The following is a 21,638-nucleotide window of genomic DNA, read 5'->3' on the forward strand; positions in this document are numbered from 1 at the left end:
GAACAACGTGTCGGCTAGAATGACCTTGTTTTTCAAAGTGGAGGCTGGCCTGACCGCAGTCGGATGCGTCTCACTCCTTTCAATACAGCCTGCCATCATTGCCATGGGTGGATGCTTCTGGCTCCTATTTCTGATTTTTATATATTTTTTTGCAGCCTAAAATGACTGAATTTGCGGCATTTTTTTTTGTCCTGTTTTGCAGTGAAAATGTACCAGAGATTACATTTCTGACCTCAAGAGAAGGCCATATCAAGGCCATATATGCTGTATCAAATATATGACAAAACATAAACCTATATAAAACCATTCTTTCATATTTCATCTAAAGGTTAAAAAAACAGTTCCATTAAAAAAAAAAAAAAAATTATATATATATATATATATATATATATAAGTAAAAAAAAAAAATATATATAAATATGTACATTTTAAAGATTATTACTAATGTCCTAAGAGAAGGAAGTTTTCAAGAGTACATTTTCTTTATATTGCTTTACAGCTGTGTCCCTAATTTTTGTTTATATTTTAATAGGACCTATTTAAAGGGAAAAACCTACAGCACTTAAAAATTTAATATATATATATATATATATATGAATAGGCTGTTTTCTTTTTATTTATTAAAAAAATTGACTCTAACACTGGCATTCTTATTTTTCTATTCTGTCTACTTGTTTTCTTTTTATTTATTACAAAAAAAAAAGCTTGCTTCATGTACTGCAATATACTAACGATAGAATAGTTGGTTAACCCTGGATACCACTGTATTAGCCGTTCCATAAGTGGCATCTACTGTCAGAGAGTGAATTTAAATTTTAAACTAAAAATGTGTAATTTTAATTTAATTTTTTTAATCTTTTTGAATAATTTTAAAACTAAAACTTAGACTAATGATTCCAAACACTGTCTTTTTTTTACCCTCTATCTTCGCAACTTATCTCTCAGAATTTGATTATGACAGGAGCAGAACAGAATCTTCAGGATGGCGAGCACCCAGCAGTCTGCACAGGAATTCCTAGGAAATGGACACAATCTGCTAACTGGATCTCATTTAAACTGTGATCCTGTAATTGAAGCCTTAAACCAGTGCAAATTCTTCAAAACTCATGAGCTTAATTCAATTGAATCTGCGGAAATTACCCAGGATAAGATAAAGATTATACTTGACCTAGTTATTTCTAAAGGTGAAGAAGCATGCTATAAGTTTTTAAAAATTCTTGACAAAAAAAGATTTCAAGTATTTCCAAGACCTGGTTTGGGTTCTCCAGATTTACACCACTGGATTAGTTGCTTCTCCTTCCAGGAAGAACCACAATCTCAGACAGCAAACAAAGCAGGTGTGTAACAAGCACAGGAATTCTGTATTCTTCTTCTTGTGTCAAGTAGTCGTTCAGTGACCGTTCTCGATCAATCAAGTCTCAAAATTTAAGGAATTTGGAAACAGGCAATGCTAAACAAACACCATATTTTTGTAATTGTCATTTTGTGACAAGAAAATTTAGTCTATTTTGATTGACCTTTTTAAGACTGGAGCATATATTCAGAGAAGTGCACTGGTTTTCACTGTACTGTTGTAGATATCTAAAGAATTTTGTTTTAAAATGTTTTCCAGATTCAGATCCTTGTACCACATACCAGGGCCTTTTGAGATGGAAAGCAAGACAAATCCTGGATGATAAATGGAACCAAAGTATGAATTTCTTAAAAAATGAGCAAAAAAGAAAACCCTTCATGTACGTACCCCTTGTTATGGACACAGATTCTAGTACAGTTGCAAAGCTTAAGAAGAACAAGGGATACAAGAAATCTCGTTCAAAGAAACTGAAGACCTACATTCCAACAGCCAAGAAAATGTTGTCTCCCAAAGACTTGCTAATGAATGATGAGAAAAGCATCCTGCTTGTGGGAAAACCTGGAGTGGGAAAAACAACAGTTGCACTGGAGATACTTAGACTTTGGACAGAAGAGAAAAACATTCCAGTGAGTTATATGTTTTATTTTGATGAGCCACTGATGAGAGTCTTCTCTCAGTCTCCATATCCTCAAAATTTGAAGGATCTTCTTTTTCAAAAGTACATATCCCCAGATAAAGCGTCCGATCAAGTCCTGGAAAATATTGAGAGCAATTCAGAGAATGTTGTTATCATTTTTGATGGTATCATGGATGTGATTGGAAACTCTGTGATTAAACAGCTTATGGAGAAAGAACTTCTAAAGGATGCAAAGGTGTTGACCACTTGCAGACCAGAAGCCGAGGATACAGGTTATTTGTCAGACTGGCGGTCTTATCGAGTGGAAGTTCAGGGCTTTAATCATAAGTCCATCTATGAATACTTTAAGTGGATGTTGGGAACAACAGATGACATTGGTGCTTTGGAAAACCCAGAGTTGTTTAGTTTATGCTCTGTACCACTGTATGCCTTCATAGTAGCTGCCTGCATTTCAGTAAGTCCTACTGAAGCAAGGAATAAGCCATTTACAGTTACAGAGATGTATGTCCGAATTTTTCGCTTTTGCATGAAACAACACGGGCACCAAGATGTGGAGCACTTGGATAAGTACATTAAAGATAACAGGAGGGATGTCGTAAACTTAGCCTTGGTCTCCTATCAAGCAATGCTAGCAAAGACAGTGAACCTGACAGATTTGAATCATGAAGATAAGTCTGTGCAAAATGCTTTCTTGACAAAGCAATTCTGGAACCCATCCACAACCTCTTGCAAAGTGTATGCATTCATGCATAATACAATGCAAGAGTTTTGGGCAGCTCTTTATCTCATTTTAAATCCTGACAAGATTACCAATGTACTGGATAAATGCCAAAACGATGAAGATGGAAAATACCTTAAATATATCATGCCATTTTTGTCTGGACTTCTTTCTGATAATGTAGTTGAGCTCATAAAGTGTTTGGTGCCAGTAGAACAGATAGAAGCCACACGTGTCAAGTACTTTCAACAGATTATAGATACTTTCCTTTACACCAAAGAACAGGATCAAGAAGGCGATTATGAGCAGTTTGTGGAAGCTGACAACATCTTATTTGTGTGTCGATGCCTTTATGAGTATCAGTTTCCTAAGGCATGCCGACTCTTCCTGGAAAAGGTTCAGTATGAGCTTGATTTAGAAGACCAAACACTTGATCCTTACCAGTGCTGTGTAATATCCTATGTGGTCAATCAAGCTGTGCATCGGAATATTGATCTGGATCTCACAGATTGTAGCATTACTGACCCCGGCTTGAAACTACTTCTAAGCTCATTGAAAAATCTGACATTTCTCAGGTACAAGAAGTTCAGTTATGGCTGTTGAAACAAACAGTCACTCCCTTTCATGAGTGTCAAGCAATGACAAAAATTATATGATGTTTATTTTTGTTCCTAGGTCAACAAGCACATTGAAATCTCAAATGTGGAGAGTGGCTCTTGCAGCAGGGCAGTTTTCAGATTTTGATAGCTTGCTTAACTTATTCAGCTTTGAAATGCATCTCTCTGCACTTGAAACACTGGACCAGAAAGTGTTTCAAAGGATAGGAGAAGTCCTTAAAAATAAGAGATCAGAGATCAGTGTTCATCTTTTTCTGCATGTAAATGAAGAAGTCATAACCAGATCTTTGCAGAAGGCAATTTTTGAGAGCTTACCCAATATTGCAACCATTAGGTACAACCAGTTACACTTATTTATTTATTTATTCATTTCACTTTTTTTACTTAATTCACATATTCTGTATTTTTTTCTCATTTGTTCATAGGATTTTCCCCCATCTGTTTAAAGTAGCTATAGAAACAGAGCTCTATCTTCAAGGAGCTATTTATGAGATGAAGACAGGTCAACGATGTGTAAGGAGACTGCTGTCTGTTTGCAGCAATAATCAAAGAGAAAACTTTGATGATCAGTGTAAATTCTTGCTGAAACTGCATGAACATGCCAAGAACATGGATGCTCTTCCAGTTTTGCAACCTGTTTTCTATGCATTGCCACGTACCTGGGTTGTACAGCCTTCAAACCCATCAGTGTCACTACTTCTCCAAACCATGGAAGTTCTAAATTTAAGGAAGCCCGCTGAACTAGATCATGTCACATATGAGCTGAGTGAACTTAAAATAATTATTCAATGTATGCCCTACATTACAGAAATGAGGTGACTTTTTTTTTTTAATTGTGTTTATTTAAAACAACTAGGTATAGTTCTTAAGTAAGTTTTTTTTTTTTTTTTTTCATTTTTTATACAATGCAGGTTCAGTGCTGCTCTCAGACAGCCCAAAGACATCCCCAAAATTGTTAAGATTGTTGCTGATCTTTTCATTCTTGCATCTGAAAGTGGAGGGGGGAAACTAAGAAGCCTTTCTACAGCATGCAGTTACTCAACCTTTCCCTTCGCTGAAGACAGCAAAGACATGCAGAGCTCTTTCCTTATGGATCTCTTCACCCAGTTGAAGGAAAGTTCATCATGGAAGACTGCACTACCAGCATTGAAGCCCATTCTTCAGGTTGCCCCTGCTGTATGGACATTGGACCTACAAAAACTAGAGAAGACTTTTGCTCTTACTGAACTACTGAAGCTTCAGGCCATCAAAAAAACTGTGGCGCTCATAAGCTGGTCATGTGAAAGAGAAAAACTTAGGAGTTTCCTAAATTGTTTACCCTATATTTCACACCTTTGGTGAGTTGATTTGCTAAGACAAATTTAAAATGCATGATGTTTCATTTGGTGGTGTAAAAGGTTAATCCAGAAATGAAAATTCTGTCATAATTTATTCACCTGTATGACTTTATTTCTTTTGTAGTACACAAATAAAGTTATTTTGAAGAATGTTGATAACCAAACCGTTTTGGTTATATTTGACTTACATTGTATGGACAAAACACTGAGACATTTATAAAAAACTTTTCTTTTGAAGAAAGAAAGTCATACAGGTTAGAAACAACATGAGGTTGAGTGAAAGATGACAGCACTTTCATTTTTTGCTGGACTATCTCTTTAAGTTGGCATATTTTAGTGTGCTTCCTTGCATTTTCTTGTTTGATTTGTGTAGTAACTTTACATGCAACTTGCTATTTCGTTATAGCTGTAATGAGCAGTTTTTCCAGTCTGTGTGTGAAGTCCTTTCAGCAGACAGCGAATGGAATCCAAAACAGATTGCTGAGCTTTTAAGATCCCTTGGTTTTAGCATTTCTTTGATAGACATGCTGCCAAGTCGCCTCTGCGAAGCTGTTGGCAATGTTTTTAAACTGCTGGACAAAGAGGAGGACATCTCCCTCAGTCTTCTTCCTCAAAGGATCTCTTGTCAAGGTTGTGCCTACCTCTTTTCAAATGTGAAAAAGCTTCAAACATTGAGGTAATAATTTTTATGATGTAAATTCACTGCACAAATTTCAGTGTTCTGACCAAGTACGCCTGCTTACTTTTTTTTTTTTTACCATTTTTGATTTTATTTAACTTTTTTTTTTTCAGAGTAAATGAAGTAGCAACTGCAAAGCTGGCAAGACTGGTTATATCAGATAAAGAAATAAATGCTGTAACTGTGGAAGAGCTGTCATTGGTTTTGGATAACTCTCACCTACCAGAGAGAGCACTATGCCAGCTATTAAGTAAGCTAACTTCCCTTCTTAGAGTCTGGAGAGTCCACAACTTGAACCTGTCTGAATTTAAAATTGAGCCTCACTGGCTCATTTGTCTGCTGTGTCATCAGGGTCCCTTGTCCATTAAGTAAGCGTGATTCTGCTGTGGAATAAATGCATCTTTTTTTTTTTTTTTAAACCTTGAAATGTTTGTTTACTTGAAAAAAATGTATATTAATAAGAATTCTGTGACAACAGATTTCCTGAAGGGACTCTGCAACGACTGGCAGAAATTGTGTATGATGCTCAAGATGAAAATTTGACACAGTTGTTCCTGGAGAAAACGGATGGTGATTTATCACCTTATAATTTTTCCTGGGAGGTTTTATCTTACCTAATTCAGGGCACCAAAAAGCAAGTGACACTAGACCTTGCAGAGGGTAGATTTAGTGTCTTGAAAGTTCCGAGCCTTCTTGCTTTACTGGACACAGTGTGCTTTAAAAGGCAATATCTTTACTGGTGTACAGTTTAATATATCTATTCATATCTACACTTTATGGTGTTGTTAGCATTAGACATTCTAAAATAATTCTTCCTTATAATGCAGGATAAGCCCGCGGTTTGTCAGGGCTGCATTAAAGGAGATATACCAAAACCATGCTGGTCATCTGATTGTGAAATTAGTTAAATCTTCAGCTAACCTGATTAACCTTTGCATGAGAGAGCTGGATTCAACTGACTGCAAAGCCCTCTGTTTTGCCCTGCACTATAGTGATGGTGTTAAGCTCAACCTGTTGAACTCTGTCATACCAAATAATGAGACTGACAGCATCGTCAAACTTCTGCACAGAGTATCTGATCTGAGGTAATGTGCTCAAATAATTTTTGTTCAACTTACATTTAAAATTCGAATGAGTTTTGCATTGCTCACAGCACTACTGCTTTATGGGACTAGGGTTGATAGAAAGCTGTTGTTGAACTTTCTTCATGCCTCTAAGAACATGGAAAAACAAGGATATTCGGCGTCTTCCCTTTTGACTGCACTGAACCACAAACTGGACTTCTCCTGCAATTCTTCCCTCAGCAGTGGCCGTTCTGGTCAGGAGAATAGGGATCTTCTAACTATGAGTCGTATGGATTTTACAGCCATTTCTTCTGCCATTAAAACATCAACGTGCGATACAGAATTGATTTTATACGACTGCCAAGCAGATGATTCTGCACTTGAGATTCTATTCCCTATTCTGCACAAAGTGCATCTTCAGTAAGTCCTCATATATTTTTTACATAAATGAAGGTAATTCATTTTATTGTTAGATTTCTACAGAAGATTAAATGATTCAGTTGCAAAAATGTCTGTTTTACAGCTTGGGCAAAAGTCTTCTTTGTCAGGTTTTAACCTTGATTTCCAATGCCCCCATGGCCATGTCTTTGCAATGGGCATCGTCACTTTCCAAAGCTCTTGGAAAAGAGCTGAACCTCAGTGACGTTCCTCTTAACTATCGTACATGTGAGTCTCTGCAGTTAGTCCTGGATGACAAAGAGGAGCTCACACATCTTAATCTCAGCTATTGTCAGATCACAGATGCGTGCTTGGATCTTTTGCTGCCTCACCTCCACAAAATTATGATTTTAGAGTGAGTATTTATAGGCTAATTAAAGAAAAGACTGGGCTGTTTTTTTTTATTTTATCTATTTCTTTATTTAAACCATATGATTAATGATTTATCTTAACACTTTTTTTTCAGTCTTACTGGAAATGACATAACTGATAAAGGTGTTCTGAGACTGCACCAAGCCTTAGATGAAAACAGTTTCACAAAGACCATATGGTGATTATGGTGTTAAATATTTTGTGCAGCTAGCACTGTACATTGAAATTTTATTGGAAAAATAAATTACAAATTCTCTGGTAAAAAAAAAACTGATAATTAGTTCATTTTAATTGCCCTTATTCCAGGGGTACAACCTAAATGTTTTGGATTATTTAACACATTAATTTAAGATCATGGAGTACTCTACAATATGATGGGGATTTTTTTAGTAGTAGCTTATAAGTCACACAATGTCACAGTGCTTGTCAAATTGTTACAGTCTTTTTATGGTAAAGTTCTCACCATCTCAGTTGCCAGTTTATCTGTTTGTTTGTTTAAGTAACAGTTTTGGTTTGTTCTGATGTGTTAAACAGAATTGAATTCTTGATCATCTTTATTCAATCATTTGCACAGCATTTGTGACAACCAAGTAACAGAGATGGGCCTCCTGGTGGAAGAAGCACGCTTTGAAACCCAACAGGCTGATACAAGAAGATGCATCCACACACAGAATTACATTACAAAAGATTTGAGATCAAAAAGTGAGATGGAAAAATCAATCAGTTCTTTTGTTAAGGTACTGGTACCAAGAATTTGTTTCTTTTGTGTTTGTGAGAGTGTTCAGCTATTTTTGAACAGCATTCTGAAAAGGTTGTATGTCATATGCAGTTTGCAGCACAGAGAGATTTAATAGACCAGTTATGAGCTAGCAAAAGCCTAAATCATTAGTTGCGTGAAGATGAAGGAATGATATTTTTGTTTTATGAATGGTAGATGTAAGTGGAATGTCAGTAAAGGACAACAGATCATGTTCATCCTTCACTCATGGGCCAATTGCAAACAGAAGGGTAATGTGGTAGGAAAGGGAACCTCAATCTTTATTTAAGGATGGGTGATAAAGTGTGCCCATTCTTAATTAGTTGTCAGCAATGTATGCTGAGATTATCTCTGTAGTTTTGGAGCTGCGGATCTCTGTGTCATCTTATGTTAAGGTGCAGGGTGAAGATAGTGAACATTTCTAACTGATAAATAGGGTATAGGATACAAGCAGGAAAAGCACAGATGCAATAAAACACTAAGCATTTGCTTAATACATATTTCTCACACTAAAATATGATAACCTAAAGAGATAGTTCAGCCAAAACATGAACCACCCTCGTGTGATTCCCACCTGTATGACTTCATTTCTTCAAAAGAAAATATATTTTTAGAAATATCTTTATGTTGTTGTCCATACAGTGTAAATCAAATAACCAAAATGGTTTGGTTATTTACATTCTACAAAATATCTTCATTTATGTTCCATAGAAGAAATAAACTTATACAGGTTTGGAACAACATGGGGGTGAATAAATGATCACAGAATTGTAATTTTTTTTGTGAACTATCCCTTTAACACTGCCTAATGAAACATCAGGCATGCATTTAATTTTACAAAGCAAATCAACCTAAGGTGTAAAATATAGGGTAAACAATTCAGGAAGGCAAAATGACATATACAAGAGAAAAGCACAGATCCTTTGCTATTTCTTAAGTGATTTCTCATTCTTTAAACTTGTTAGTAGTAAAAAGTCATGTAAAAAACATTTTATATAAAAACATCTTATATTGTAGACAGAAGATCTCATAAAGACGTTTGAGCCTGAACTAGCAGTAAATAATGGCAAGATTTCCTATAGGTCAGTAAATTCTCTTTGTCTTTGAGGTATGACTTTATTCATTAAAAAATATGACTTTTCTGTGTGAAATAGTTTCTCGAAAATGATTTTTTAAAATTGTCTTGCAGGTTTCAGTGGAAAACAGAAGGCCTTTTCATGTGCAGCGCAACAGGGCTAGTGTTCGGCTTGAAAGGAAGTGGATGTGTAGAGTACAGTGTGGCTCACTGGGATGTGCGTCTCCTCATCAACACTCACTATGAGCCTGCTGGACCTCTGTTCGATATCAAAACCCCTACAGGAGAAATCTATGAACTCCACCTTCCACACTGTGAGACACACGGTAAATGATAAAGCATGGATACCCTGATGAATGGAGATCCTATGGATACCCTACATATTATGAATATTCAAATGATTGTATAGAGAACTGAAATCAGCGCATATCAGTTCAGTTTCATTATCATTCATTAACAATGATGTTGGGCTTCTGAGCTCTGTTGTACAGTATAGTGAGCTGTCTCTGCTGTGATTCTGATGCTGCTTCCTCATACCTTCCACACTGTGAGACACACGGTAAATGATAAAGCATGGATACCCTGATGAATGGAGACCCTATGGATACCCTACATATTATGAATATTCAAATGATTGTATAGAGAACTGAAATCAGCGCATATCAGTTCAGTTTCATTATCATTCATTAACAATGATGTTGGGCTTCTGAGCTCTGTTGTACAGTATAGTGAGCTGTCTCTGCTGTGATTCTGATGCTGCTTCCTCACTGAAATGGAATCTTTTAAATAACTGATTCTTTGTAAACATTCTTTGACTGACTAGAAATGGTTTCTTACAAAGCTCTTAAAAGACTTGACTAATATTGCATATTATTTTACATTTAGATGGGATGATTTTTGGTCATTTTCAGTATTGAATCAAATGCAATTGACAGTATGTCAACTCCACACTAAGGACATGTGTGCCTTATGTGGCCTTGATGAACAGCTCACTAGGTTTTCAAACACAATAATATTCATCTTATTTTGCCATCAAATTAGGGTTTTGATGGATTAAAGTCTAGAAAAAGTTGCTTATATAAATATTTCTGTGTGAGCAGAAAAACTGTATTTAAAAATAGTACTATTTAATCCCGACTGTTTGTTTTTTTTATTATAAAACTTAACTGGGTTTTTATCTTTTTTTAACCACTTTTTATCTACAGTTGATGCAATTGGAAGTCTTTCTGTTGTCCATATACACAACGAGGACACTTGGGAATTCCTCTCTCCAAATAAAATTTCAAGAACGCATATAGCTGTAAATGTCTGTAGGTTATCTAGGTACGGCATTGTGCATGAGAATAATCAAAATAACAAAATCATCAATGGCCAGGTGTTGCTGTTCCAAGAACCTGACATGTCACTGACACAGCAAAGGCTATGGGTTTTTCTTTTGCCAAGCAATGTCCCACTCTCCGAGGTCTGATAATCTTTCATTTGCACTCATTTTATTTTGTAGAGATTATTTTTAATACACATCACTCATAGTCTTGTTTTGCCAGCAGATTAAAGAACAGCAACAACAGTATGTGTTCATTCAAACCAGCTCTGACTGCAAACTACAGATAAATGCAAAGTACACTCTGATCTAAAAAAAAGCCAAAAGAGTCCAACCGAAGGTATGTGAATTCAGAGATTGTTTCTCCCAGACCACAAAGTTGTTTTATCACACTGTGAAGCTAAACTGGGTAACGTCCATTGGCACAGAGAATTTGCTGATTTTACTAACCTTAGAAAATGCTATTCAGCTTCTTTTGTGTATGGTTATGGTTTGTTGTATCATTTAGGAAAAAATATTTGAACCCTTGCACGCTGGTAATCACCATCCTACATTTGAAGTCTTCTTGGATAAAGATGTGACTGAACTGCGAATTAAAATTCAACTTAAAATAAAGGAAAGTGATACGATTAACTTCAAAAATGCATGGAAGCGTTGGATAATTCTCAAGAAAAACACAGGTAATTAGACATTTTTGGTAATTAAGTAAGTTTTGGTAATTAATGATTTTTCCCCCCCTCATGTAACTGATAGATAATCATGCACAAATGAGATTTGAAGAACATTCTAACATTCAAGGTACCATAATTCTTTTTGAAGTTCCCTGAGATTCACAGAATGCATAATTTTTTTAAATGCCTGATAATTATTTGTTAATTTTGTGTCTAGTAAACTGTAAAACCTGGATATCTGCTCTTGGTGAAATCATGAAGGATCTTAAAAGTGAGGAGTTCAAGAAACTGAAGCATTTAATGACGCACACTGGGAAAAGACATCCCATTTGTTCAATGAGACTTGAAGAAACAAAAGACCGGTGTGAGTTGGTGACTTTGGTTCTTAAGACATGGGGATTCAAAGAATCAGTGAAAGCCATACATGAGTTCATGAAGGAGCTGCCTCGCAATGATGAATCTGTGACAGACCGACTAAAGCCATATGTGACACTGTTTGGCCTTGAGGGTTAGAGAATATCACAGACTTTTCAATCATTTTGTAGACAGATCTCAGTGTAAAAACACTTTTTATTAGCCTAACGCTCAACAACAGATTACCTCAGTGTGGCAATATTTCAAGCCTTGAATAACTGTTGATTGTACTTCAACTGTAAATTCTAACCTGTGTATGTGGCTTTGTAATTGATTTTGTAAATGAATTGTAAAGATGTTCAGGTTACTTAGGCTATATGTTCATATACTGGATTTATTTAGCTGATGCTTTAATCCAGAGTTAATTAAAAAATTAAGTAGACAGCAACATGAGAAGTGCTGCAATTATGTGTACTGTAATTATGACAACGGGCTGTTTCTATTATTTGTTTATATGAGAATCATATGTCCAAATATTTCACAAATTAAGTTTAGATGACATTTTTGGTAATTAAGTAAGTTTTGGTAATTAATGATTTCCCCCCCCTCATGTAACTGATAGATAATCATGCACAAATGAGATTTGAAGAACATTCTAACATTCAAGGTACCATAATTCTTTTTGAAGTTCCCTGAGATTCACAGAATGCATAATTTTTTTAAATGCCTGATAATTATTTGTTAATTTTGTGTCTAGTAAACTGTAAAACCTGGATATCTGCTCTTGGTGAAATCATGAAGGATCTTAAAAGTGAGGAGTTCAAGAAACTGAAGCATTTAATGACGCACACTGGGAAAAGACATCCCATTTGTTCAATGAGACTTGAAGAAACAAAAGACCGGTGTGAGTTGGTGACTTTGGTTCTTAAGACATGGGGATTCAAAGAATCAGTGAAAGCCATACATGAGTTCATGAAGGAGCTGCCTCGCAATGATGAATCTGTGACAGACCGACTAAAGCCATATGTGACACTGTTTGGCCTTGAGGGTTAGAGAATATCACAGACTTTTCAATCATTTTGTAGACAGATCTCAGTGTAAAAACACTTTTTATTAGCCTAACGCTCAACAACAGATTACCAACCAACAGTGATGCGACGTCTTTGAAAATCGTGCAGTGTGAACTCGGCATAAGAGAGAAAGAGGCACATTGAACATCTAAATCTAAATATTTCACACACACCAAGTATATCATCTTTTAAACACTTCACATCCATCCTTTAGCCTATTTAAAAGAATGACCATAGCTGTGATTAAAACAAGGCACATTGAAACTTATGTTTACTTGTAATTGTGTGTGTTTTTTTTGGTCACAATACCAATATTTATTTATTGGTATTTACTTAACATAATTTATCTGTACTTTTTAATCATGGTGCGTACGTACCATTCTAAAATATTCAGAGCTGAATCTAAATATTTTAAACTTGCTTAGTTTCGTATATAAAAATAACAACAAAAAAAGCATAAGTATATTAGTTTACACTGATCTACACATTGTGTTTTCTCTGCTATCGGGCATTTTCGGAAATTTTCCTCACTAGTAGGCTACAGAGATCACTGAAGCCGATTTTACACAAGAAATCTAACATCCTTGTCATGTTTTCTCCATATTAACCGCAAGGGGAGCAATATCTCACTTTTCTTCACAGCTGCTAGTTATCTCATTACGAAAAAGCAATTCATCTTTTTTTAACCGGAGGTCTTGTTAGCTCACGTACGATTTGGTTGTTTGATACCAGGAACCCGAGGTTCGAACACCATCCATATAGTATTGTTGTTTGTTAACACAAAGTTTGCTTTTCAGTTAATTACTCTGATTTTAATTGAGACTGGACAAACCACGATGAGGCCTGTGACTCAGCGCACTGCAAAGCAGCTGCTCCACAGCAAGTTCGTTGTGGTCTTAGGCGATTCAAGTGAGTACTTCCGAAGATTAATAGGTATTGTGATAATAATGGGCTTCGTGATTTTTTAATAAGACTGCTTTCTCTCTAGTTCAACGCTCGGTTTACAAGGATCTAGTCCTCATGTTGAGGAGAGATGCGTATTTAAGTGTATCACAGCTAAAAAGCAAGGTCAGTATCTGGATTTATGTTTTATTAGTTGTATGTCTTTTTTTTTTTTTTACAAATCTTTTGATGTACATATTCAAAAATAAATAAATATATTTTGTATGTAAAATTCAGATTGAGAGAGTGTGTTTAAATGGTAGGCCTGTCTGATTTCTTGCTGGTGTACACTTGTAGACCATTTTGGACCAACAACAAACCAGCTACAGTACCAGCTGGCCTTGCCATTTTAGTGTTGACAAGCTGGTTTTTGGGACATTATAGCTGGTTGACCATCTAATAACCAGATACCATGTCCAAAAGTTCAGCTATCTATACTTCTCATCATCAAGATTTTGGCAAAACACTCCAATGTACAGTTTTTGATCAATAAATGTGTGAATAGAGGAAAACACGAAGCTGCTGTGAATATTGTTACTTCTGTAGTAACTGTGAGAAGAATAGGAACTTTCCTTTTTCCAGTATAGATTAAGCAATGTCTGATGCATCTGTCTTGTCCATATTTCCCAGGGTGAGTTTTCCTTTGAGCAAGACTTTCTGGTAGAAGGTGGCCGACTAGGTGAAATGAATAATGGCACTGCCTATAAAGAAGTGAGACAGTACAGAACGGATCACCACTTGATCCGTTTCTATTTTGTCACGCGTGTTTTTTCACGCTACATGGAGAGCATCTTGACTGACTTTGAAACAGGAATGAAACCAGACCTGGTCATCGTCAATTCTTGTGTGTGGGACATATCAAGGTGGGAGTGATCTTCTTTACAGCTTTTTACAGCTATAAGATATTTAGAATGTCATAATTATTTTTCAATTAAGATTATTTTTGTTTTACTGCAATGTACAGGTACAGCCGTGAATGGGCAACCGAATATAGAAACGACCTTAACACATTCTTCAGTAAACTGAAGGCCATTTTGCTCACAGAAAGCCTGGTCGTGTGGAACATGACCATGCCTTTGGGAAAGAAGATTGTGGGTGGATTCTTGGTTCCAGAGGTGGGTTACAAAAACAAAACTATATGGTAGAGAATGGACCTTCTCGAACAATGATGATGAGAATCAATAATCCTGTACTTTTTCATCTTGCCCACAAATTCAGATCCAACACATGGGTCCCACATTGAGATTCGACGTGATCGAAGCAAACTACTTTGGAGCCACTCTTGCCAATGAGTACGGCTTTGATGTGCTAGACTTTCACTTCCAGTTCCGGTTCAGCCTGCAACATCGTATGCAGGATGGTGTACACTGGAATGCTGTGGCCCACCGGCAGATTACATGCCTGCTACTGGAGCATGTAGCGCAGGCGTGGGGAGTGGAACTGCCAGATCATGGTGAGAAATGCAGGTCGAGTTTGTTGTCATTGGTTAGCTGTAGCATAAAGGTGCAAAATACTGTAAGATTCTATAATTTTGAAAGAGTGGTGGATTTTGGTTGGGTCCTAGAATAAAAAATGTTTGTTTTTTGTTTTTCTGGCATCACTCTCTGTACCAACAAAACAGTTCACATTATCACATTTTTGTTTAATGACTTACCTAAGAGTACATAGAACATTTAGTAACCCATTTGTATTTCTTTCTTTCTTTCTTTTCTTTCTTATTTTTGCAGACCAGGTTAAGGCAGATGGTCACCCACCATTACATGACAGCCATAACTGGAAGACTGCTACCTCAAGTGCTCTCGTACGCCATCAAGGTACACTACTGTACAAAAGTTTGGACTCCGTATGTTGTTGTTTTTTGTTTTGGAGAATGAGTAGATTTAATAAGGATGAATTAAATTAATTGTCGAAGAATCATGATAAATCATAATTTTCACCAAATTAAGCAACACAACTGTTCTCAACATTGATAATACACTAAAAAAAATTTAGATTTGCCATCACAGGAATAAATTACATTTTAAAATCTATTAAAATATATTTTATCAATTATATTAAAACCGCTATTTGAAATTATAATTTCACACTGTTTCTGTTTTTGATCAAATGAAGTCTTTGAGCATAAGAAAATTATACCAACCCCAAACTTTCTGTAGTATATACTGTATATAACTTGCAACATTTTTTTTCTGTGTAACACTTAATAATTCAAAACATGCCTTTTTAACAGGTCCTCTATATAGCAACGAGAGAGGCTTCAATCCACCTGTGATGCCTGCCATCCATTATAACAATGGTAACAATCAAGCCACTCCTGAGAAAATTTACTTAACCAGCACAGTTATTCTCATGATGATTCATTTTGGAACAACTAATTGTACAATTCAGTTAGCGCTGGGGGATGTTGTAGTCATCGATATGCATAGATGCCATATTCGACCGCTCCAGATACGTTGACACGTCCACCATTTTGGGACCGTCAACTTGACGTCATCCACCATAATCTATGGTTATTAGTCATGTTTGATTATTTTGTTAAAATGAAAGTGATCGTTCTTGCTCTCATTTTCTGGCTCCAGCCTGGACACAAGGCCAAATGATGAGGCAGTTCAGTGGCTTTGGGTCACAGTTCAGCGGCTATGGTGCACAGTTCTACAGCGACAGTGTACCTCCCCACTTAACAGCAGGATACCAGAGCTTTGAAAGGGAACCCTTCTACAGAGGTACAAATAGATTTAACTATTTTTCTCAAACTATCTGTATCTTAATGTATTATATTAATGTAAAATTGTACTAAACGTCTATTTATTTATAAGGTGTTAATTCAGCTGCTGCCCCCTACTGGCCAGTGAACAACTTTGTCATGAAACGCAAACAGAGAAGACCATATAATCCTTACACACGAGAGAGACCACGTACTTACAGATACTAAATCGACTCTGTTCTCATTGTGTATGGACAGAATGAGGCATTGTTGAATCTCTTCCTTTAAACCTTTCAAGTAAAAATACACATTCTGCATGGTAATTAAGCACCTTGTTGGAATTATAGGAATTGTTGTTTTGTAGGTTGCGTACATGTTTATCAAGTGCTGAAATGTTGTTTATTCATATTTTCTTATAAGTGATGCTTGTTTATAGAGCCTTTCTATGTTATATGATTCTTGTGTTACAAAAACACTGAACTGATATTGTAACTGATTTGCCACTGATGGAAAAATTAAGCACCACAGGACAAAACATTTCTTTTAATTCTGAAATAAACATTTATTTTTTACAAAAGTCTGTAAAATTGTTAGTGTAATTGTATTGTTTCCTATTCATCTGATGCAAACAATGTAAATGGGTTTTTGATTAGGTAAGCACATTGTGTAAAAAAATAAAATAAAAATCACGCAATCAGTGTTCAATATTTTTGTACAAACGCTTTTTCACTTTGAAACCTTTTCAGAAGTACAAGGTGAAATTTGATAGCAAAAATAGCGGACCCCTCTCAATTCTCCCAGCTCTTGAACTCCTGCATCAGCTGCCAGTGTAGCTCCTCTAACTTCTCAAGTTATACAAGCCTGGCATCAGGATCCTCATCGGAGAACTGTAGGAGACTCCCTGAGGGCTTCAGCACCTGTAAGCATTGCTTCACTATCTGTCCAGCCTTAACTTGACCTTCTTTAGACCTAACTAAAGCATCTGTACCCTTATCCAATATCAAGTCCAAGCTTCTGGCCCCAAAGTATCCTCTCAACTGTGTGCAGTCAAGCTCCAGGAAGGCAAGAGCAGAGGATGGGTTACATGCTGCACTGACGTAAAATTAGCGTGCTTCTCCAGAAGTTTCACTGCAACTGAAGAGATATCAGCATAGGTGACCCTGACGGCATATGGAGAGGTTTTGTAGATACAAGGTCCTAATGTGGATGTGCCACAACCCATGTCCAGGATGTTCAATGGGCCACTCTGGGAATGAGACATGCTCTGAAGTACAGGAAGAATTAAGTCCTGGACTGAGTGAAATCCAAGAAACACTCAATTTTTTAATTGGCCTTTGCTTCCATTTTCTGTGTAGAATCTGTCCCCTTTTTTGTCCATGTTTTCAGTCAACTCAGCTGTGAACACAAGTTTGTTAGATTTTAGAAAATGCATATATATATATATATATATATATATAAAATCCCCTTTCACTTACAATAAGTTTCTTAAAAAATGCTGTAAGTGACTTTAACCACTATCTCCCCTTTTACTCTTAATGGGAAGATAAAATGTATTGTGAATACGGGCCCTGTTTTGTTTGGTGCCGCATAAATCGAGTTTAATACATGTAAAATGCAAATATTTAACAGGTTAAGATACAACTATTTTAAAATTGCTATTAGTTCCCATGAAAATGACACATCAGTTTTGCTCTAATGGAATAAAAATAATCCTGCAAAATATTCCACGTTGTTATCTTATACAGTCTATGGTTGTTGTATGATAATCAAAATTAACGTCTTGACCAAAGTGAAACATTTGATAAGATGTATGGTGGGAAAAAGGAAATACATGTCAAACTAGTATGATGCCATCTGTGTGCCTTGGTCAGCTTTTGAAGGGTCCTCAGTGGCACTGCAAGCCTGTTAAATAACATTAAAAAAAAAAACCCAGCTCAAGTAAAGGTATTCCGTATTAAACAAAATACTAGCAGCATGTGTGATCCTGTAACTCAGTGTTACTCATTGCGCGGCTCGCGAGCCTCATGCCGCTCGCCAACTTATTTTTAAATAAAATAATTGTATTATCAAAAAATAAATTATTGATTATTTCAAAGGGTTACTAATGACACATCATTTGGATATTTTCATGTCTGGGAAAAATTTGGGATTAAACGGGTTAAAATGCGTTTTAAACAAAGTTAAAATAATCTTGTCTCAGTTACAAATTTGACTGGTAAATATGATAAAGAACGATAGCCCCTTTTGTATTGCATTGCATTGCATATGACAGATTAATAAAAAGACATGCTATTTATGACTGGATGCAGCTTTTGATACTTCGCGGTAAAAGTGGCTCTCCAATTGACTTTGCCCTATCAGTGCGGCTCCCATGAAAAAAATAGTGAAGACCACTGCTGTAACTGAATGACTGACCCGGAAGTGTACATGAGAGAGGGGGCGGTGGCAAAAGAACTCAATCAAGATGGCGAATGAGCAGCGGGAATCATCACAGGGAGAGATGGAGGGTAAGTGCAAAAATAACATTCCGCCACGCAGTTTAAAAGATCAGCTGACATGCGTAAACATCTCGCAGGGTCCTGCATGAGGGCACTTGCATTAGAGAAACAATCTGCTTTGACTGCTTTACGAGCTTGAGGAGGAAATGCAGAGCGTTAGATGTACAAAGAGTAGACTCTTCGCTCATTTAACCAAAATTAAAACCCAATCTTCCTAACGTTTTTCTAACATGTCATATTTCCATTACGACTCAAAGACTTTGATTTTACGCTCTTGATTTAAATAGAATAGTAGCATTGTTTGCAAATCAGCTGTAGACCGTAATATAATATTAAATCAGGGTTTATGAATGTAACGTAAGTGGTGAATCTCTTGGTGTTTTAGTTGTGTGGTAACAGTTATGTGCGGTTATTGGGGTGCGAATTACGGGAGGTTTGACCCTTCTAAAGAAGGATCTCCCCCTGATGATGGACGTCAAAACTAGATGTGGGGTGGGGGGGGGCTGATAGAAAGTAGGCTAGCCTACGCATAATATGGAGATTTACTTGTAAATATTAAGATGCATTTCTATAGCCCTGACTGATTTTAAAATGCAATTTTGGCAGCCCCTGAAGTGGGTCGTATTGATATTAACTTACCTTAGCAGTTGAAGCTGCAGCGATCATTCAAAGACATGGACGGAGCAAGAACACCTAAAATGCATGTGTGTAGATTCATTCAGTCGAGTGATAAAGTTTACCCTCTTCGACTTAATGCTGTTGCACTGAATTTACGGAGCAAACTATTTGCTAAAATAGTTAAAAAAAAGTAATAATACTTTTTTGTAATGTCTATTCAGTGTTTTTTTTTTTTTATTAACACACTATTATCTTTAATAATAACTTTATCTTTAATTAATTGGCACATTATGTCCATCCCCTGAAATGGCTCCGGGTGTGTGTTCACGGTGTGTGTGTGTTCACTGCTGTGTGTGTGCACTTAGGATGGGATAAATGCAGAGCACTAATTCCTAGTATGGGTAACCATACTTGGCCACATGTCACGTCACTCACTTTTCACTTTAAAAATGCTTAGAAACACGCAGCGTTCCCTCTCATAGGTCACTTCAATGCTGCGATGGCGTCATCGCTTTGGGAACACCCACGGTGTGACGAATGTCTGAAGCCCTTATACCATCACGCCAATTTATTGGCCAAATAGCGCCTAGCACCACCCCTCACGCATACGTAACGTATGCTATATCAGCGGGCCGCGCGCTATTTCATCAGATTTAAATTCTTTCAGGAAGCGAATCATCTGTCGCCCGTTGGAAAGCGTTTTCGTCGTGTTCTCAGCTATTTCTTCAAAAGAAAAAGAGCAGTTTACTCCTCTCAGCAGACACGATGAGCCATAGGAAGTGCATCGAGCCGTGTGACAGGTTCATCACAGCAGGAGACACGCATGACAGGTGCGTGCTATGCTTGGGCCGTAATCACGCTTAAGCTGCGCTTAGCGGCCTATCCAATTGTCAACACTGTGATAGCCTGCGGCTAAAAGTTTTGCGCTCGCGGCCATTTCGAAAGGCCTTGCGTCTAACTCCCGCCAATCCGTTTCTGCGGTTGCCAAGGCGCCGCATGAGACGATCGCTTGGGGTGACGCATGCGAGTCAGAGCACATGGAGAACGAGATGACGGAGTATTCTCCTTTCCTCTCGCTCTCGCCCGGCCATGTTCAAGAGCTCCAAAAGCATTATGTCGAGCCGGTTGTCTTCATCAATGACGATTTGCGGCCTACCCTGGAGGCCCGTAATGCGTTTTCCTTCGGTTGTGAGCTGTATGATGATGATGTGTTGTCCACCCCGGCCTCTGATTCAGAGGATTTAATGGCAGAGTCCTGCAGTTATCTCCCTCCGAGCGGACAGGAGAAACGCAATTCCCCGTGTTACAATGAGTTATTAGATGTTGTGACGCGCGCGGTGGGCAAGTTGGGATTAGACTGGGACTGAGCCGATGCAAGACCAGGCCCAATCTAAATTGGATGACCGTTTTTTGACTAGTCGTACTCCATCCCAGCTCCGTAGGCCTCTTCCCTTCTTTCAGGACCTCCACCAAGAGGTTTTGAGGTCTTGGAAGCAGCCTTTTTCGGCGCGTATTACAAACGCCGCTGCCGCTGATTTTGCCACCGTGTCTAAAATGGCAGATCACGGTTACGGGGCAATGCCGGCCGTCGAAGATACTCTCGCCACACACCTCGCACCTAATTCAGCTCCAGCTTGGAGTCGCGCCCTACGTTGCCATCCAAGCCATGTAGGATCACTTCCAGTTTAATCGGGAAATGGTCCATGTCAGGTAGGGTGTCAGTTGAGCGCCACCTTTGGCTCACTCTCACAGACATCAAAGAAAAGGACAAAACTTTTCTCTTGGACGCTCCCATTTCTAAAGACGGCCTATTTGGAGATTCAGTCACCACCGTGGTGGATAAGTTTCAGGCAGCAAAACAGCAGTCTGCCGCTTTTTGCCAGCTCATTCCGCGTAGGCCCAGGGAGGCAGAGCGTCAACCACCAATGGTCCGTTCACGCTCATCCTCTCTACACCGTCATCGGGAGGTTCAGCGTAGTGAACCATCACCTATGGCACCCCCTCGGAAGGATTGGGGTCCTAGGTCTCGTCCACCGGTTCGCCCGCGCCAACGCAAGCGGATAGACCTGAGTTCGACAGCCATGGCCTCTCGTTCTCAGGCTCCTAGTAGCATTCCCTGATTCCCTCGCTCGTCTTCGGAGGCCAGGCCCTCCTTTGGAGAGTTTGGTCGGACCGCACAAGCGTATCCACCTCTCTCAATGTGGCCTCCCGGCTCAGATCTTGACCGTCCCGCCGCTTACTGCACCTCGGACGGTTTTAGATCGAGTCTTCGCGGTGAGCACCTCCTCAGACACTCTGCGCGTTCCAGCCTTCAGAGCTCGAGAAAAAGCCCAAGGGTCATGCAAGCATGGCCCGTTTATGACGGCCTTCAAAGCTCCCACTCTTGGGGTGGTGGGCAGGCCCGACAGGGCA

The 21,638-nt window shown here is 37.9% G+C and overlaps 3 protein-coding genes and 1 pseudogene across 5 annotated transcripts; 3 read left to right on the top strand and 1 right to left on the bottom strand.

The window, feature by feature from the left end:
• Positions 1–1,000: 1,000 nt before the first annotated feature.
• LOC107741473 (uncharacterized) lies at positions 1,001–5,182 on the top strand. Its single transcript, XM_016554206.1, has 7 exons — positions 1,001–1,337; positions 1,613–3,284; positions 3,385–3,660; positions 3,752–4,141; positions 4,238–4,663; positions 5,070–5,119; positions 5,172–5,182. Exons 2-7 carry the CDS (start codon positions 1,693–1,695, stop codon positions 5,180–5,182), a joined length of 2,745 nt encoding a protein of 914 aa, XP_016409692.1. The 5' UTR covers positions 1,001–1,337; positions 1,613–1,692.
• LOC107741479 (uncharacterized) lies at positions 5,155–11,883 on the top strand. The gene is made up of 15 exons (XM_016554211.1): positions 5,155–5,339; positions 5,456–5,710; positions 5,821–6,066; positions 6,170–6,427; positions 6,518–6,826; positions 6,930–7,199; positions 7,311–7,394; positions 7,791–7,953; positions 8,991–9,055; positions 9,163–9,374; positions 10,254–10,510; positions 10,596–10,709; positions 10,878–11,049; positions 11,123–11,167; positions 11,258–11,883. The coding sequence occupies exons 1-12, from the start codon at positions 5,188–5,190 to the stop codon at positions 10,680–10,682; spliced, it is 2,358 nt and encodes a 785-aa protein (XP_016409697.1). The 5' UTR covers positions 5,155–5,187; the 3' UTR covers positions 10,683–10,709; positions 10,878–11,049; positions 11,123–11,167; positions 11,258–11,883.
• Positions 11,884–13,111: 1,228 nt separating this feature from the next.
• Positions 13,112–16,682, top strand: fam113 (family with sequence similarity 113). Of its 3 annotated transcripts, none has more exons than XM_016554188.1 (9): positions 13,112–13,373; positions 13,453–13,532; positions 14,037–14,269; positions 14,371–14,521; positions 14,625–14,859; positions 15,134–15,220; positions 15,637–15,702; positions 15,980–16,129; positions 16,223–16,682. In XM_016554188.1, exons 1-9 carry the CDS (start codon positions 13,301–13,303, stop codon positions 16,336–16,338), a joined length of 1,191 nt encoding a protein of 396 aa, XP_016409674.1. In that variant the 5' UTR covers positions 13,112–13,300; the 3' UTR covers positions 16,339–16,682. The 3 variants fall into 3 exon arrangements, with proteins under 3 accessions (XP_016409674.1, XP_016409675.1, XP_016409676.1); XM_016554189.1 differs by having other exon boundaries at positions 15,986–16,129; XM_016554190.1 differs by lacking the exon at positions 15,637–15,702.
• An 80-nt stretch (positions 16,683–16,762) lies between these two features.
• LOC107741459 (methyltransferase-like protein 12, mitochondrial) lies at positions 16,763–17,678 on the bottom strand (annotated as a pseudogene).
• Between the last annotated feature and the right edge of the window lie 3,960 nt (positions 17,679–21,638).

The sequence above is a fragment of the Sinocyclocheilus rhinocerous genome, unplaced genomic scaffold (assembly GCF_001515625.1).
Source record: "Sinocyclocheilus rhinocerous isolate Xijiao unplaced genomic scaffold, SAMN03320098_v1.1 scaffold105, whole genome shotgun sequence".
NCBI lineage: Eukaryota > Metazoa > Chordata > Actinopteri > Cypriniformes > Cyprinidae > Sinocyclocheilus > Sinocyclocheilus rhinocerous.

Coding starts and splice junctions, on each gene's coding strand:
- LOC107741473 (XM_016554206.1), top strand. CDS start 1,693: ATGAATTTCTTAAAAAATGAGCAAAAAAGAAAACCCTTCATGTACGTA. Junction 4,142..4,237: donor CCCTACATTACAGAAATGAG/GTGACTTTTTTT, acceptor TATACAATGCAG/GTTCAGTGCTGCTCTCAGAC. Junction 4,664..5,069: donor CCCTATATTTCACACCTTTG/GTGAGTTGATTT, acceptor ATTTCGTTATAG/CTGTAATGAGCAGTTTTTCC.
- LOC107741479 (XM_016554211.1), top strand. CDS start 5,188: ATGCTGCCAAGTCGCCTCTGCGAAGCTGTTGGCAATGTTTTTAAACTG. Junction 6,067..6,169: donor GACACAGTGTGCTTTAAAAG/GCAATATCTTTA, acceptor CTTATAATGCAG/GATAAGCCCGCGGTTTGTCA. Junction 10,511..10,595: donor GCAATGTCCCACTCTCCGAG/GTCTGATAATCT, acceptor TTTTGCCAGCAG/ATTAAAGAACAGCAACAACA.
- fam113 (XM_016554188.1), top strand. CDS start 13,301: ATGAGGCCTGTGACTCAGCGCACTGCAAAGCAGCTGCTCCACAGCAAG. Junction 14,270..14,370: donor TGTGTGTGGGACATATCAAG/GTGGGAGTGATC, acceptor TGCAATGTACAG/GTACAGCCGTGAATGGGCAA. Junction 15,703..15,979: donor TGCCATCCATTATAACAATG/GTAACAATCAAG, acceptor CTCATTTTCTGG/CTCCAGCCTGGACACAAGGC.